The following is a 16624-nucleotide window of genomic DNA, read 5'->3' as shown; positions in this document are numbered from 1 at the left end:
AAAATGTCTGGAGGACTCAAGTTAGGAAAGGACTGCAGACTTAATGAAATTTACTTTAAGGAGATTGCCAGCATGGCTAATGTAGCCAATAAGTTAGGCCTTACCCAACTTTGCAGCATCACACAGAGAAAGGCATTAGCAGATTCCCAGCTGCACAGACCCATCTGTAGCAACATATGTCAACATAAGCACTGAAGATAGATCCCTGCACAGTTGAAAATTACCAACCTTTAATGAGTCTCTGGTCCCCCTATAATCTTCTTGAAGAAAACACTGTAACAGCTGCACGCTTTGCTCTTCATCCAAACCCTGGAGTAACACACACATTCAGCCAGCTTCTGTTAAGGGGTGGGCGCATTCAATACCCCTCCTTTGGACAATTTTTTTTAAAGGAGAGTACAGGAAATTAAATTTGTCCCCGTTAGCTCTCAAGGCTTCTATGAAGTATCGTGCTTCCAAATTATGCTGAGTCAAATCTCAAACCCCAACCGAAACCACTGCCATTCAAATAGGGAATTAGATGGTGATAACTCTCTTTCTTGCATTCCTCCCACCACTTCTGTCCAGAGGAAAGCTTATCAGGAAATAACAAAGGAAGCAACAGAGCTGCCTGTTACACCTACTCACCAAGAACTTGCTGGTTCTCAGACCCAACTCCTTCAGCGGAGCAGCCACATTTTTGTCAGCTTTCACTTTCTCGGCTGAACTTGCACTGCAGATTTTATTATTATTATTATTAAAAAGTTAACTTGTGGTAATGAAAAGTCACAAAAGCTTTTTGTTCATAAAGCAAAACAAGCATGAAATTTAGGCATCTTTATAACAGCTGTATTGTGAAAACTATTTCCTCCCCTCTGAAGGACTTACAAGGACTAAGTTCCACCAACTAGGCACTGCAAATGTTACCCAACTAGCTCAAGCCCTTGAAACAAGGTATAGAAACTTCATCTGACTCATTTGAAATTAAGAACATAAGAGAAGTTCTACCAGTTCTAACCAAGCACACATTTAGTCCGGCATGCACTTCCAATTGTAGCCAATCAGAAACCCTAATTTCTATGGGTTTTTGGTGGTCACAGCTGAGCTATTCCATGCTGTTGCCTCCCCAGCAACTGAAATTCTGTGCTAGACTGCCTCTGAACTTGGAAGTTCCATTTAGCTGCCATGGGTGACATTTAAGCTATGACATCACCAATCCTCCACAAGTATTTTTGTAAAATAATCAGCACATTATCTTCCAGCACCCTATCTTTCCACACACTGAATGAAATACAGTGGTGCCTCGCAAGACAAAATTAATTCGTTCCGCAAGTTTTTTCGTCTTGCGAGTTTTTCGTCTTGCGAAGCACGGTTTCCCAAAGGAATGCATTAAAAATCAATGCGTTCCTATGGAAACCGCCTTCAGACCAGGTCCGGGACAGTCTGTCCCCCGACCTCTTCTGAAGGCTGGGGGGGGGACAAGGGCTTTTCTTCCCACCCCCAGCATTTTAAAAAAACCCGGGCCAGCATTTTAAAATGCTGGCGGGCGGCAGCGAAGCCTTCGCTGCCACCCGCCAGCATTTAAAAATCTCCCCGGGACAGCGGAGGACTTCTCCGCTGTCCCGGGGCGATTTAAAAGCCCCCGGGAAGGCAGGCAGGGGGGACAAAGACTTTTGCCCCCCGCCAGCCTTCAGAAGAGGTCCTGGACCTCTTCTGAAGGCTGGCGGGGGGCAAAAGTCTTTGCTCCCCTCCGCCTGCCTTCAAAAGCCGTCCGCTCTTAAAAGCCCCCGGGAAGGCAGGCAGGGGGGACAAAGACTTTTGTCCAGGACCTCTTCTGAAGGCTGGCGGGGGGCAAAAGACTTTGCTCCCCCGTGCCTGCCTTCCCGGGAGAGCGGAAAGTCTTTGCTCCCCCCCTTCAAAAGTCGTCCGGGACAGAGGAGAAACGCGCTGCATTTCTCCGCTCTCCCGGGAAGGCAGGCAGGGGGGAGCAAAGACTTTCGCCCCCCGCCCGCCTTCAGAAGAGGTCGGGGGGCGAAAGTCTTTGCTCCCCTCCGCCTGCCTTCAAAAGCCATCCAGGACAGCGGAGAAACACGCTGCGTTTCTCCGCTCTCCCGGGAAGGCAGGCAGGGGGGAGCAAAGACTTTCACCCCCCGCCCGCCTTCAGAAGAGGTCCTGGACCTCTTCTGAAGGCCGGCGGGGGAGCAAAAGTCTTTGCTCCCCCCCCCCCGCCTGCCTTCAAAAGCCATCCAGGATAGCGGGAAGCGCTTCCCTGCTATCCCGGACTGCTTTTAAAATGCTGGCGGTGGGGAGCAAAGCCTTCCGGCCCCCGCCGGCCTTCCTGGACCTCTTCTGAAGGCCGGAGCAGGGGAAAAGGCTTTGCTCCCCACCGCCAGCATTTAAAAGAGGTCCCCGGAGATTTCCCTATGGGCTTTCTTCTTGCGAAGCAAGCCCATAGGGAAATTCGTCTTGCGAAGTGCCTCAAAAAACGGAAAACCCTTTCATCTTGCGGGTTTTTCGTCTTGCAAGGCATTCGTCTTGCGGGGCACCACTGTAAAAGCCGTAAGGATTCTCAAAAAGCCTCCAGAGTATGTGGTAAAGAACATGGCCCTATCTCATCATTTTGACGCTCCTTTTTGGTTTAGCTATTTTCTGTTCCCGCTGAAAATTTTCAATTAAAGATTTATTTTTGAAGAGTCTGGTTCTGCTATCCGCACTGCAGGGGGTTGGACTAGATGACCCTCATGGTTCCTTCCAACTTTACATTTCTATGATCTGTTCCAATAACAGATCTTTGACAATATAGCACCTACATAGCCAATTAGTAGGTTTTACTCATTTTTAATAGCTTGTAAATGTCTCAGATATGCTTTTATTTCAGTTTTTCATTTCAGTGGATCTACTGAGCTGGATGCAAGCCTTGATAAATAATAATGAATAAATTACTGTACTTGGGTGGCTTGTAGTAAGAAAGCCCTTCGAGCAGCCTCCGCCAGTGTTTATTCAACTCTTCCTCAATCTGAGCCTAGAAAAGACCAAAATAATAGCAAATACATCATTCTCCATGCTTGAAACTTAAAAAGGAACATGCTCATTTCCACTATCATGTACAAAGCCTGACAAGAGCAAAAAGGAGTATCATAATCACCTGGTTTAGATTCCAGCATAAGCAGAACAGAATCTTTCCTGATCATCCTTATCAGCCATGGTGGGTGGGGCTGATGGGAGTTACAGTCCACAATATCTGGAGGGCACCATGGTGGCACCCCCCCCAACCTAGCATTCAAATTACTGTAAACATAACAGAATCATCCCTGACCATTGGGCTATACCGATGGAATGGATAGAGTTGTAGTCTAGAATTTCTGCAGGGAATCCCTGATTTACAGTTTGAATTCTTCTATTAAAAAAGATAAAATTATAAGAAAAAGAAAAGAAACTTGTTTTTGTTTTGCCTTGAGGTGGAAGAAGACAGAATCTGGGCATGTTCAGCTCACAATCAGGGACTCCTTCCTTAGGGGTTGGGGAATAAGGGAAGCAGGCTGCTCTACTAAACGGCCTCAGCCCAGTATACCTGAAGGAGCATCTCCACCCCCATCATTCAGCCCAAACACTGAGGTCCAGCTTTGAGGGCCTTCTGGCGGTTCCCTCACCACGAGATGTGAGGTTACAGAGAACCAGGCAGAGGGCCTTCTTGGTAGTGGCACCTGCCCTGTGGAATGCCCTCCCATCAGATGTCAAGGAAATAAACAACTATCTGACTTTTAGAAGACATCTGAAGGAAGCCCTGTTTAGGGAAGTTTTTAATGTTTGATATTTTATTGTGCTTTTAATTCTGTTGGGAGCTGCCCAGAGTGGCTGGGGAAACCCAGTCAGATGGGTGGGGTATAAATATTATTATTATTCCAGGTGAGATAGCCTGTCTACACCAGAAACCATTCTACACAAACGTGCAGCATAAGGAAGAACAAATATTACATGGGAAGTGAACGATATGGAAAAATCCTCTCTGTATACACGTTTAAGGGATAGAGGCTACACAATGATGATGGCAGACATCCCAGAAAAGCATCCCCAACAAAAATGAGGTGGCAAACCCATCCTCTACTTACTGGTTCTCTCAGAGCTGATCTGCCCAACAGAATGGTCCACAGTTCTCTGCTGCTTCTAGAAAAAGAATGTATTTTGAAAGAGAAAAAACTGTATCTGTTTTGCTTCTTTTCTGTCCTTTTTATTGTAATGTATCTATTTACTTCTATATACAATATTTATACACTGCCATATCATAAACATATATTACAGCTGTTTACATCATTAAAGCATGAAACCAACAGTAACATCATAAAAAGTTAAAAACAAGTTAAAAGAAAAAGTAGAAAAGTTTTCAGCAGGCATTTAAAAGTTGGCACAGAAGGTGTCTGCTAAATCTCTATTGGCAGGGTATTCCACAGGACTGGGCTGATGATACTAAGTAAGACTTGATTTCTCACTGTTGTCAAACAAGGGTCACCAAATGACCAAGGACACTGCTGAAAATGACTTCAGTGATCAATCTGGAGTATAAGGGTTCAGGAGATCCCTACAATATCCTAGACCTAAGATGTTCAGGGCTTTGTAAATCAATACAAGAACCTTGAACCTGGTTCAGTAGGAGATGGGCAGCCAGACCTATCCTAGACCTAAGATGTTCAGGGCTTTGTAAATCAATACAAGAACCTTGAACCTGGTTCAGTAGGAGATGAGCAGCCAGTACAGCTTTTGGAACACTAGTGTCACATGGACTTAACCATAAATTTTCATCAGTAATCTGGCTGCAGCATTCTGCAGCAACTTGAGCTTCCAAACCAGACCAAAGGCAGCCCCACATACAACACCCTACAGCAGGCATGTCCAAAGTCCGTTTTGGGGGCCTAATCCGGCCCACTGGTCAGTTTAATCCGGCCCCTGTGGCAATTTATTTCCTGGGGTAAAATCCTAAAAAAAAACTTCAACCCTAAAAAATAGTCAACAATTTTGGTCAGCCCTTTGGTAGGCCCTCACAGTCCTTCACTTAATCAAATCTGGCCCTCTGTGAAAAAAGTTTGGACACCACTGCCCTACAGTAATTCAGCCTCAAAGTTACCAATGCATGAACTATCGTGGCCAAGCTATCCCTGTCCAGGAATGGTTGTGGCTGGCAAACCGGATGAAGCTGTTAAAAGGCACTTCTAGCCACAAAGGATACTTGGGCTTCAAGTGGCAAAGATGCAACCAGGAGTACCCCCAAACTATGCACTTGCTCCTTCAGAGGGAGTACAAACCTATCCAGAGCAGGTACCTTGCCAACTTCCCAAACTTGGGAACCAGCCACCCAAAGAGCCTGAGTCTTCCCAGGATTCAAACACAGTTTAACTGGCCCTCATCCAGTCCACCACTGCATCCAGACACAGGTTCAAAGCTTTCACAGTCTTTCCTGATTCAGATGTTAAGGAGAGGTAGAGCTGTGTGTCATCCCTGCCTACTGGTGACACCACACGGCAGTATGTGGAACCCCATAGCACAAGTGCCAGGGGCCAAGGAGCACTAACCCAGTGCTACTTTCTGGTCACCACCTTGAAGATACAAACAGAACCACTCTAATACAGTGACGCCACAATGCCCATCTCACTAAATCAGTTCAGGAAGATACCATGGTCAATGGTATCAAAAGATACAACAGGATCACACACTCTCTGTCCCTCTCACAATAAAGGTCATCCATCAGGGCAACCAAAGCTGATTCCATTTCAAAACCAGCTGTGAATCAATGTTAGAAACTCAGATAAGCAAGCTATTTGCCAAATGGCCCCTTAAACCTAAGTTAAAAGTGCAACAACGACATGTTTAGTCACCACTTTCCCCTAAAGACAGTGAAGCAAAAAATGAATTGTGTATATTGTAATATATTTTACAATTCAGTCACACATTTTACCAATTACAGTAATCCTTTTTCTTAGAATCCATTTTCTTAGAAACACAATTCACATGAGTGACACATTTTAATACCACATTGGCAATTGTTAACTGGACACCACAAACATAAATGGGGCTGAGCCTCAGCAATAGTGAACAACCATAAGTCATTTGAATAATTAAAATTTATAAATATCAGTATATATGTGTGTGTATTACATAAAATATTGTGTTAGATTTGTATGCAACACTGCTTTAAATGACAATAATATACTATGCATTACTTGTGCTAAATCCATAACCAATTATAAGGTGGCACTATTATCACTACAGTAGTGTGTAACACTACCGTAATTTGCTAAGAGTACTGTCCAATTTGTTATGAGTACTGTGACAAGGAGAAAAAAACTGAAGTTTGTTACAAAAGGTGAATGAATAAATAGACCATACATGTGTTATTTTGTTTATACAAAAAAAATATTGGTACCATAGTTTTCAAAATACTCTTAAGTTTTTATTTTTTTAAATTTGGCGTTCTATTGAGCATTGGAGCTCCAGGGAGGGAAATCATGATATAAATATGCAACAACAAGCAGCAAATAAATGGAGTTTCACAACTCTCAGTAAAACACATACAGGTGAAACTCGAAAAATTAGAATATCGTGGGGAAAGTTCATTTATTTCAGTAATTCAATGGATGCTATCAGCCTGTGGCACTGCTAAGGTAGACCAGGATGCTTCAATAGCAGCCTTCAGCTCTTCTGCATTCTGCAGGTTTTGGTACTTTTGGCAGTGTGGGCAGGTGCCAAGTCCTGCTGGAAAATGAAGTCAGCATCCCCATAAAGCTTGTCTGCGGAAGGAAGCATGAAGTGCTAAAAAATCTCCTGGTAGACAGATGCGTTGACCCTGGACTTAATGAAGCACAGTGGACCAACACCAGCTGATGACATGGCTCCCCAAATCAACACAGACTGTGGAAACTTCACACTGGACTTCAAGCATCTGGCATTGTGTGCCTCCCCATTCTTCCTCCAGACTCTGGGTCCAAATGAGATGCAAAAGTTGCTCTCATCAGAAAAGAGGACTTGGGACCACTGAGCAACAGACTAGTTGTTTTTTTTTCTTTAGCCCAGGTAAGACGCTTCTGACATTGTTTCTTGTTCAGGAGCGGCTTGGCAAGAGGAATACATTTGAAGCCCATCTCCAGGATCCATCTGTGTGTGGTGGCTCTTGATGCACTAACTCCAGCCTCAGTCCACTCCTTGTGAAAGTCCCCAACACGTTTGAATGGTCTTTTCCTGACAATCCTCTCTAGGCTGCAGTCATCTCTGCTGCTTGTGCACCTTTTTCTTCCACACTTTTCCCTTCCACATAACTTTCCATTAATGTGCTTCGATACAGTACTTTGGGAACATTCAACTTCTTCTGCAATTACCAACTGGATTACCTGCTCTATCCACTGGGAAATCCCCCAGAGAAGTCAAGAATCCATCAAATTCCATCAGTCTCTGGGGGGACCATCTCCTAACTGGCTGTCCAGTTTTTGCTTCATACTCTTGCATATACAGTGGTACCTCAGGTTAAGTACTTAATTCGTTCCGGAGGTCCGTTCTTAACCTGAAACTGTTCTTAACCTGAAGCACCACTTTAGCTAATGGGGCCTCCTGCTGCCACTGTGCCGCTGGAGCACGATTTCTGTTCTCATCCTGAAGCAAAGTTCTTAACCCGAGGTACTATTTCTGGGTTAGCAGAGTCTGTAACCTGAAGCGTCTGTAACCTTCCCATTCCTGTGCACCTGAAGAAAATGTAGCCCAGAGTGACCAAGAAACAGCTTCCTAAGATCCTATTTAAATCAGCCTTTAACTCAGTAAAAGACTGAGACATAGCTCAGTGCTTACAGTTTCTGTCTGGTGCACAGAAAGGCAAAGGGTTAATCCCTAGCAGCCTCTCCAGGTAGGGCTGGGAAGGTCCCCTGTCTGAAACTCTGGAGAGTGGCTGCCAATCCGTGTAGGCAATACTGAGCTAGAAGGGCCAATGGTCTGACTTGGTATACGGCAGTTTCCCCTGGCCCCAGTTTAACTGTGCACTTTATTCAAGACCATGAGGACTAGAACCTTCTTTTACATTTAGGAGAATGCATATAGCTCAGTGGCAGAGCATCTTATTCAATCCCCAGCTGCATCTCCAGGTAAGGTTGGGGAAAAGACCCTGTCCAAAAACCTGGAGAGTGGCTGCTGCCAGCCAGTGTGGGCAACACTGAGCTAGATGGACCAAAGGTGCAACTCAGTAAAAGGAAGTGGTGTGTCTTCCAAGGAAGGGCCACAGCCCAGTGACTGAAGCATCTGCTTGGCATGCATAAGTTTCCCAGGTTCAGTCCCAAACAGCATCTCCATATACCTCTTTCAACATCCCCTGACAGGAACCCCAAAGAGCCACTACTTCCAGTCGGTGTGGGCAGCACCAAGCTAGACGGGCCAATGGGCTAACTCATGAGAATGCAGCTTCCTATTCATTTATTTAATTTCACAAGATTTATACACTGCTTGGTTCTTTAAAAGAAAAAAAACCACAAAGGAGTTTACAAAAAGATAAAACAAGAAAATCAAGAAAAATCAACAACCCTGCTTTGAAACAAACAAAAGTTAGAAGACTTAAACAGATTAAAATTACCTCAACTTTCTAAGCATGAATCCAACTAGCTTCTAATTGCGGGTATGACTCCATTAAAACGACTAAAACCAACCACATGCATTCATTCAAAGGGGCCGACTTTGGAGTAGGGCAAAGCTCTGGCCCAACAATCTCCCTTCTCGGGCTGATTTAGCCACAATTTAAAATAAAATCATTTTATTTCATTTTGAAACTGCACGATCTTTCCCCCCCCTCGCCCTCACCCAATCAGTCAGTCGCTCCTCGCAACGCGCGCCTTCCCTTACCTCGCGCACAGCCCCTCAGTCGCCATCTTGCCTCTTCCCCTGCCCCACCCCCTTTCCACGTGATATTCTCCCTCCCAAAATCAGCCAATCCATGAGCTAGAAAGGGAGAAAGAAGAAGGTGGAGCGAACGGCTAGAGCGCCTCTTTCCCGCTGTCCGCGAGTCACGTGACACAAGGCCCTTCTCTCTCTTGCCTCTTCTTGCCCCAGTGGTGGGGGGAGGAAGCGTGAGGGGCGCAGGGTGAAAGGCGACGTGACGTGTTGTGCGTAGCACGTCGACATGATGGCGGCGCCCAGTAGGGTGAGTTTATTACCGAAGAGGGATCAGCTGGGTGAGGCAATGGAAGGTTTGTGGAGGCCTGTTGAGGTTGCTTTCATTAAAAATATATATTTTAAAATTTATGGTGGGTGCGGGAGAAAGAGCAGCTGGGTATAAATATTTTTAATGCATTTCTTTATTTGGCTTATTCATATTATTTATATATTTAGGTTTGATAAATTAAAATGTGTTTGCCAGAGCCAAGGTAGCCCAGTGTAGGGTGCTGAATGCAGAAAGGTAACCGATCGCGCAGTGAGGCAACCTGACGCTACCCTGGAGTACATGGTCGTTGTGTTATTTGCTATTTTGCTTATTACTGTTCTATATTAATATTATTCATTTCATTTCCGCTTTATATTTTTAAGGGGGGAATCTCAAAGTGACTTACAATACATGAAGACAACAATCTAGAACCAAGCTATTATCTTAAAGATTTCAAAATAAAACATTACAAAGGAGGTCAAGTACAGAATCCATCAGATGCCTTACTTACATGCTATGCAAAGGTCTCCAAGCACCTAATGGCATCTTTAGAAACATAAATACAAACACCTTTCATGTATTGTTAAAAGTAGAACAAAGTAGCCTTCCTCCCTCTCAGTAAGTGGCAATGGGAAGCGTTGGCAGCACACCAGTAATTAACAATGGTTCTCATGGACTCATTTAAGTGTGCAAAAGTTGTTCAGCCCTCACAGTAACCTTGTGAAATTAGGCTCAGTTGTTTTCTCTGCTGCTATACAGAATGTTGATGCAAATTTTAAAATGGGATAATATTATTAAGCAACTTTGTGGAGAGAGGGGATAGATAGGTGTATTCTTATTGTGGCTGCTGTTTGTTTTTTTACTGCATATTGAGGAGGCATAGAAAATAAAGGTGACATTTGGGTGTGAAAGTAGAAATGTGAAAATGGGTCAAGGCAGGTATTACCACTGATTTTTTAATCTCATTCTAAACCACCACCTCAAGGCAATAAGGTAACTAAAAACAGCAAAGAACAAAACTAAATTTCTAACAAGTGGACACTCACAGTAAAGACCCATTTATCCAGCTGGGAAAGCCTGCCAAAACAAAAATGCCTGCAATTGTTTCTGAAAAGTGCAAATAGTGGGTGCCTTTTGTATCTCACTGTGGCCGCTGCATCATTACGGTTGTAGGAGGGGTAGATATGGGTAGGTCTGTGACTGATTTAAATGGATTGCATAAGACTGTTATTGAGTGAATTATTGGGAGTGAACACTTCTTAATTCTATGGTAGAGAGCAGGGTTTGAGGACTGGTGGGCTAGATCCTCATTCCACCCCACGGATGGGCGACTTTCCAGGTTGGTGGAACTGCCTACCTGTCAACCTTTTGGTGCCACTGTGACATCAGGTGATACAACTTCAAAGGAAAGAACTAGGCATGTGCTCCTGATTCTTTCCTTTCTTACTCTGCAGTCCTGCTTGTTCTTGAGACAGGCCTTCAAAGGAAGATCCAATGGGGATTGTCTGTGCTAAACAGTGGATTATTTAGCACCAAGTCCCGCTTGCCAAGGAATGAGCAGGAGTGCAATTGTTCCTTTGTGGTTACATGTGAGACATTTGTTGTGGGGCAAATGGCCATGGCTTGGGGTGGGGAAGCTTTAAAGGTTAAGTTAGAGCTTGTTTGCAGAAAGTTCTGCATGCCTAGTGTAGGGTGGTTGTGTGCTTAGATTTCCCCTCTAAGCCTGTTTCAGGTGCTCAGGATGTGTAACTCTCTAACTTTATCTCATTTTATTGTTAGAATTGCCCTGTGAGGTAGATTAAGCTGTGGTTGACCTGTCCAAGTACACGTACCCTGCTTCATGACCTTATGACTGAGCAGGGATTTGAGGCTGGTCCTCCAACACCCAAGCTCAACAGCTTTCTCCATTATATCACACTGACCGAATGTGATAGGTAAGAAACATAGTATTGGAAAATGCAACTGATGGATCTAGGGTTGCTAAATGCATGTGCTTAAGCCAGGGTGGTCCAACATGCAGATCAGGGATCACATGTGATGCCTTTTTTGGTGGCCCACAACATTTGTTTAGGGAAGCTTATAATGTTTGATGCATTACTGTATTTTAATATTTTGTTGGAAGCCACGCCAGATGGGCAGGGTATAAATAAATTATTATTATTATTATTATTATTATTATTATTATTATTATTATATGCCCCACCCCACAGCCCTTGCACTGCCTTACCTGGTGCCTCCTTCCCCAGCTTTGGGAAGGAGGCATGGGGGCTCTGACAGGGTCCTTGAAGCCTCCTGCCTCCTTCCCCAAAGCCTCATTTGCACTTTCCCATCATTGGGAAGGAGATGGGAGGGCTTCAGGACCCTGCCAGATTATTACATCTCCTTCCCAATCCCTGTGCCTCACCTAGCCTGCTTTGGGAAGGCAACATGAGGGCTAGAGGGTTGTCAGTTGTTTGCCTCACTCACTTCCTGCCCCTGTGTGCAACGGTTCTGTGTCAAAGTACTCTTGCAGCCTACTTGGCATGAAAAGTTGGACCACTCTAGCTTAAGTGTTTGACGGTTTGTGGGTGTGGGTGTAGCCAACACTCCTTGCATGTGTTATGTGGGAAACACAATCATAGCATTTGCTGCAGGGAGTATGGAGCAACCTTGCAAAACCAGCTTGGGCAGAAGATTGGACATGACTTGACCTTAATTCCAGTAGGTGTACCCTTAAACAGAACTTAATTGGATGCAACATATATTATTTCTGATGTGGATGTGCCATGGATTCATGTAAGTATATCAATTTATTGTTTATGCTTTAAATAGCTATACCATCAGAATATAGGTTGTTTGCATATAAATGAAATGAAGCAAGATAAGTGGTCCCCCCCCCTATCAGGGAGATGGATTTCAGTAGAAACAGAAGGAATGATTTACTCCATCCTCACAGTGAGGCAGAATTCTCTCTATCTTAAACAACCAAACCACAGTGGGTTGTATCCAGTGGTATTCCTACTCAGAGCTCAGAGTAGACCCATTGTATAGTGTTCAGATCAAGGGAAGTCCTAGGGCCTCTCTATTCTGCCATAGTCAAACACCAGCTCTGTGGCCAGCTCTGGGCACCCTAGTTTAAGAATGATGTTGACAAACTGGAACATGTGCAGAGGAAGGCAACCAAGATGATCAAGGGTCTGTAAACCAAGCTGTCCTGAATCCCCAGCATACATGGCAGCAAGTCCCACTGTCTTATACAGTATGTCAAGTCCAAAGTCTAGCAGTCAGGGAAAACAGTCCACTGGAAGTCCTGGAGCATCTAAGCCAAGGTCCAGCAACATGGGCAGCTAAGCAGATGCAGCCCCTCACCTGTTTCCCTTTTATTTCTTGAATCCTGATTGCGGCATCTGGGCTTGACAAGCCATATGATCCTCACCTGTTCTGAGCCTATTTCAGCTGAGGAATCACACATCTCCCCCCCCCCCCCCGGGTTGTGGGGCTAATGAGCTTCACCTGGGCTGTGGAGCCTTGCCTGCCTCAGCCTCCCAGAGCATACCTCCCACTGCTCACTATGCTTCAGAGCCTGCCTTGTTCATGGAGACAGAGGCCTCTCTGATTCTCTTGAGGGATTCTGCTCTTCTGGTCCCTGCACCTTGACCCCCACCCCCTTGCCATCCCGTCATCCTGTGCAACTCCAATCTCTCCTTTCCCATCCCCAGCTTGCCTTGGTGGGTCCCAGTCACAGCTTGCCAGGATCCTGTTCCTCCTTCCTGTTGTCCTCCCAGTTCATGACACAAGCTTTAAGAGAAACAGTTGAGGGAGTTGGGTATATTTAGGTTGCTTAGGAGAAGACTGAGAGGTGATTTGGTAGCCATATTCAGTTATCCAAAGGGCTGTTATATGGAAGACAGAGAAAACTTCTTTTCTGCTGTTCCAGAGGGTAGGGCCTGAACCAGCTGGATACAAATTATAAGAACTGAACATTAGGAAGAACTTTCTGTTGATAGGAGCTGTTCAATAGTGGAACAAACTCCCTCGGAAGGTGGTGGGCTCTCCTTCATTGGAGGTTTTTAAACAGAAATTGGATGGCTATCTGCCAAGGGTTCTTGCACCGTGATTCCTGCATTGCAGGGGGTTGGACTAGATGACCCTTGGGGTCCCTTCCAACTCTATGATTCTATGACTAACCTACCGTATTTTGCGCCCTATAGGACGCAATTTTCCCCCTCCAAAAATGAAGGGGAAATGTGTGTATGTCCTATGGGGCAAATGCAGGCTTTCGCTGAAGTCTGGAGAGCGAGAGGCGTTGGTGCGCACCGACCCCTCTTGCTCTCCAGGCTTCAGGAAGCTATCCACAAGCCTTGGGCAGCAGCCTGCAACTTGCAGGCAGCAGCCTGCAGCCCAAAGCACGGGGCGCTCTCCCCCGACCCCAGCCCTCAGAACGGGTCCGGGAGCGATGGCGAGGTTGGGAAGCTCAGGCTTCTCCCGCCCCCAGCCCCGCAAGCTCCGGGAGCGATGGCAAGGTTGAGCGCAACCTCGCCTTCACTCCCGGACCCCCAGGAGCTGGGGGGTGAATAAAAAAAAATCTTTATTCCCCCCCAAAAAATAAGTGTGTCCTATGGACCGGTGTGCCCTATAGGGCGAAAAATACAGTACGTCCATTAATTTCAATGAGGCAAATCTGAGTATTTATTTTATTTTATTTCTATACCCGAAGGTCTTAGGGGGTATCATTAGATGAGAAGGGCGTATCATTAGATGCAACCAAGTATTCTATATCAAAGGGATAGCCAACCTGGTGCCTTCCAGGTGTTGTTGGACTATAACTCCCATTCACCTCTCTCTATTGGCCATGTGGTTGGGGTCCCTTCCAACTCTACAGTGATTCTATGATGGGTGTTCAACATCTGGAGGGCACCATGTTGGCATCTTTACACTGCATGCAACAGGGAGAGGCAAGAGTCATTTAAACAGAATATACCAGAAGTCACGTAAACAAAGGAGTGTGCCTGAACGATATTTTATTTATCTGCACTGTGTCTTTCCTCTTATAGTTCATAACAGCTAAGAAAAACGTAATCATATAGAATGAAACCAACAGTAAAATTACCATAATAACAGCAATAAACAATTTAGAATTTACGCTTTCAGAAGGAAAAGGATTCCCTATCAATTCTAGCAAGGCAAGCAATGAGCTCCAGCCACAAAAGCCCTTCCGGTATAGGAAGGTCTTAACTGTGATGGAAAACTAGCAAGGAGGGGCAGAAATTATCCTCCCCTTGCATGGAGTTCCAGAGCGTGTCAATGTTATTATTAAACAAGAGAAGCTTTCCTTCAGTACAAGGGAAGAAGCAGATGGTGTATATAATACGCTCTTTTTTTAATGGGATGGTTTTTGCTTTCACTTCTAGGAAGGGCACTAAGATACAAGAGAGCTTTTGACAGTGAGGGAAACAGACAGACAGACACACACACAAAGAGACCGCATTTGAAAATATTGGACCAGAACAAACAGCTGCCAGGGTTCTCTGAGCACAGGGAGCGCAACAGTCTGGCTGTCACCATGCTAAGCAAGCAACCCATCATTGTGGAATCCCTCATCATGTTCACCATCGTGCTTTGTGTGCACAGCACAGTCTGGGATCGCTTTTCCTGGTGCGCCATTGCGCTTGCAATCCAAGCTTTCTATATCCAGTTTAAATGGGACAACCTCCTCCGCCTGGGCAGCGCTGTCTTCCAGTTTCGGGCAGGAGCAAACAGTGGCCTCTTCCCAGCTTGCATGGCTGTCCCATTGCTGGGCATTGTGATGAAAGAGAGATGCCAAGCGGCTGGTATCGTGTACTTTGAGCGTTTTGGCATCATCGTAGCCTCCACTGGCATGATCATCGCCCTGTTCCTCTCTGTGATAGCACTCGGTGTTACCAAACCTGTGCCGACAAATACCTGCATCCTCTCTGGCATTGCTGGCAGCCTGATCATCTACACCATGAAGCACTCGTTGACTGTCTCTGAAGTGATTGAGGTCCTGGAGGTCCTGCTTATCTTTGTCTACCTCAGTATGATACTGCTATACTTGCTGCCTCGATGCTTCACTCCTGGTGAGGCTCTGCTCGTCCTGACAGGAATAAGCTTCGTCCTCAATCAGCTCATCAAACGTTCTCTGAACGTAACCGAAAGCAGAGGGGACCCGATTGACTTCTTCCTCCTGGTGGTGGTGGTCGGGGTGGTTCTCCTTGGGATATTCTTCACCGCCCTCTTTTTCTTCATGGATTCTGGGACCTGGATCTCCTCCATGTTCTTTCATATGATGACGGCAGTGCTGGGTCTGGGGGTTGTCATGCCGTGGCTCTACCGCTTGATCCGGCAGAACCCCCTCTTTTGGCTCTCCCAGTTCCTCTCTCAAACACAGACCAGAGTTTATCTCCTCGCCTACTGGATCCTCCTGGCTGCTTTGGCATGCACAGTGGTTCTCTATCAAAACGCCAAGAGGTCATCTGGTTCTAAGAAACACCAAGCATCAACCATAACCAGGAAATATTTCCATTTCATTGTGGTGGCAACGTATGTCCCAGGACTCATCTACGACCGCCAGCTCCTCTACGTGGCTGCTGTGGTGTGCTTGGCAGTTTTCATTCTTCTAGAGTATATCAGATACTTCACCATCAAACCCTTGGGGCACACCCTCAGGAACTTGCTATCTCTCTTTTTGGATGAACGGGACAGTGGGCCTTTGATCTTGACTCACATCTATCTTCTGCTGGGGATGTCCCTTCCTGTTTGGCTGTTCCCCAGACCTTGTGCCTCAAAGGCTACTTTGCCTGGGGCTGGAGCCCTGGCCCCTTACTCTGGGGTGCTTGCTGTGGGCATTGGGGACTCAGTAGCTTCTGTTTTTGGGAGCACAGTGGGGGAGATCAAATGGCCGGGGACCAAGAAGACCTTTGAGGGCACCATGATGGGCATATTTGCCCAGATCATTGCTGTTGCCATCATTCTGATCTTTGACAGTGGTGTGGATCTAAATGCCAGCTACTCCTGGATTCTGGCATCTATTAGCTTGGTTTCCCTTTTGGAAGCCTACACTACCCAAGTGGACAATTTACTTCTGCCTCTCTACCTCCAAATACTACTGATGACTTAGGGGACCTTGGTTGGGAATCTTGGCATGACCGGTGCGGGGATGGAGGCTATAGGTAGGGCAATGGCTTGAATCACTGTAGTGAACTCACAGTATCAGGCTATAAAGTTCAAAAAGAGGGATAACAGTGTTCAGATAATTGCTCTTGGATCAAATGAATATTTAAAAATGGACATGCAAAAGCATCTTTGTCAGCTTGTCATTTTTAATTGTGCTTTCAAAATTAGTTGAGCAACTTTAGTTCTGTTGTATTGCAGTGTTGTAAAGATAAATCAAGGAAAGGCAACGTGTCTAAGCATATTGGACTCTTTACGTGGCTTAATGGTCCTGGTGATTAAAGGTCTTTTCTATGGCTGTCAGTGTGCGGC

At 45.5% G+C, this 16624-nt stretch overlaps 2 protein-coding genes across 14 annotated transcripts in view; one reads left to right on the top strand and one right to left on the bottom strand.

Annotated features, from left to right (window-relative positions):
- The window catches only part of NUP188 (nucleoporin 188), a 49806-nt gene extending 38880 nt beyond the window's left edge, over nt 1-10926 (bottom strand). For 2 of the 9 annotated variants that reach the window (XM_083722009.1, XM_083722010.1), the window contains exons 1-5: nt 9654-10926; nt 4089-4143; nt 2928-3001; nt 628-712; nt 229-309 (exon numbers count right to left, since the gene is read on the bottom strand). In XM_083722009.1, the coding sequence (XP_083578135.1) occupies nt 229-309; nt 628-712; nt 2928-3001; nt 4089-4143; nt 9654-9700 (342 nt within the window). In that variant the 5' untranslated portion in view covers nt 9701-10926. Of the gene's footprint in view, nt 1-228; nt 310-627; nt 713-2927; nt 3002-4088; nt 4144-8578; nt 8611-8802; nt 8822-8844; nt 8910-9653 lie in introns of those variants that run through there. The other 7 variants (XM_083722011.1, XM_083722013.1, XM_083722015.1 and 4 more) reach the window with 5 other exon arrangements.
- Nucleotides 9169-16441, top strand: DOLK (dolichol kinase). Of its 5 annotated transcripts, none has more exons than XM_083722313.1 (3): nt 10940-11076; nt 11776-11917; nt 14533-16441. In XM_083722313.1, the coding sequence occupies exon 3, from the start codon at nt 14685-14687 to the stop codon at nt 16257-16259; it is 1575 nt and encodes a 524-aa protein (XP_083578439.1). In that variant the 5' UTR covers nt 10940-11076; nt 11776-11917; nt 14533-14684; the 3' UTR covers nt 16260-16441. The 5 variants fall into 5 exon arrangements, with proteins under 5 accessions (XP_083578436.1, XP_083578438.1, XP_083578439.1 ...); XM_083722314.1 differs by having other exon boundaries at nt 10956-11076; nt 11844-11917; XM_083722310.1 differs by lacking the exons at nt 10940-11076; nt 11776-11917 and adding an exon at nt 9169-9188.
- The last annotated feature ends 183 nt before the right edge of the window (nt 16442-16624 follow it).

This window comes from Podarcis gaigeae (assembly GCF_964106915.1).
Source record: "Podarcis gaigeae genome assembly, chromosome: Z".
NCBI lineage: Eukaryota > Metazoa > Chordata > Lepidosauria > Squamata > Lacertidae > Podarcis > Podarcis gaigeae.
The sequence above is the reverse complement of the archived record's forward strand: the minus strand, read 5'-3'. Positions and strand labels throughout refer to the sequence as shown.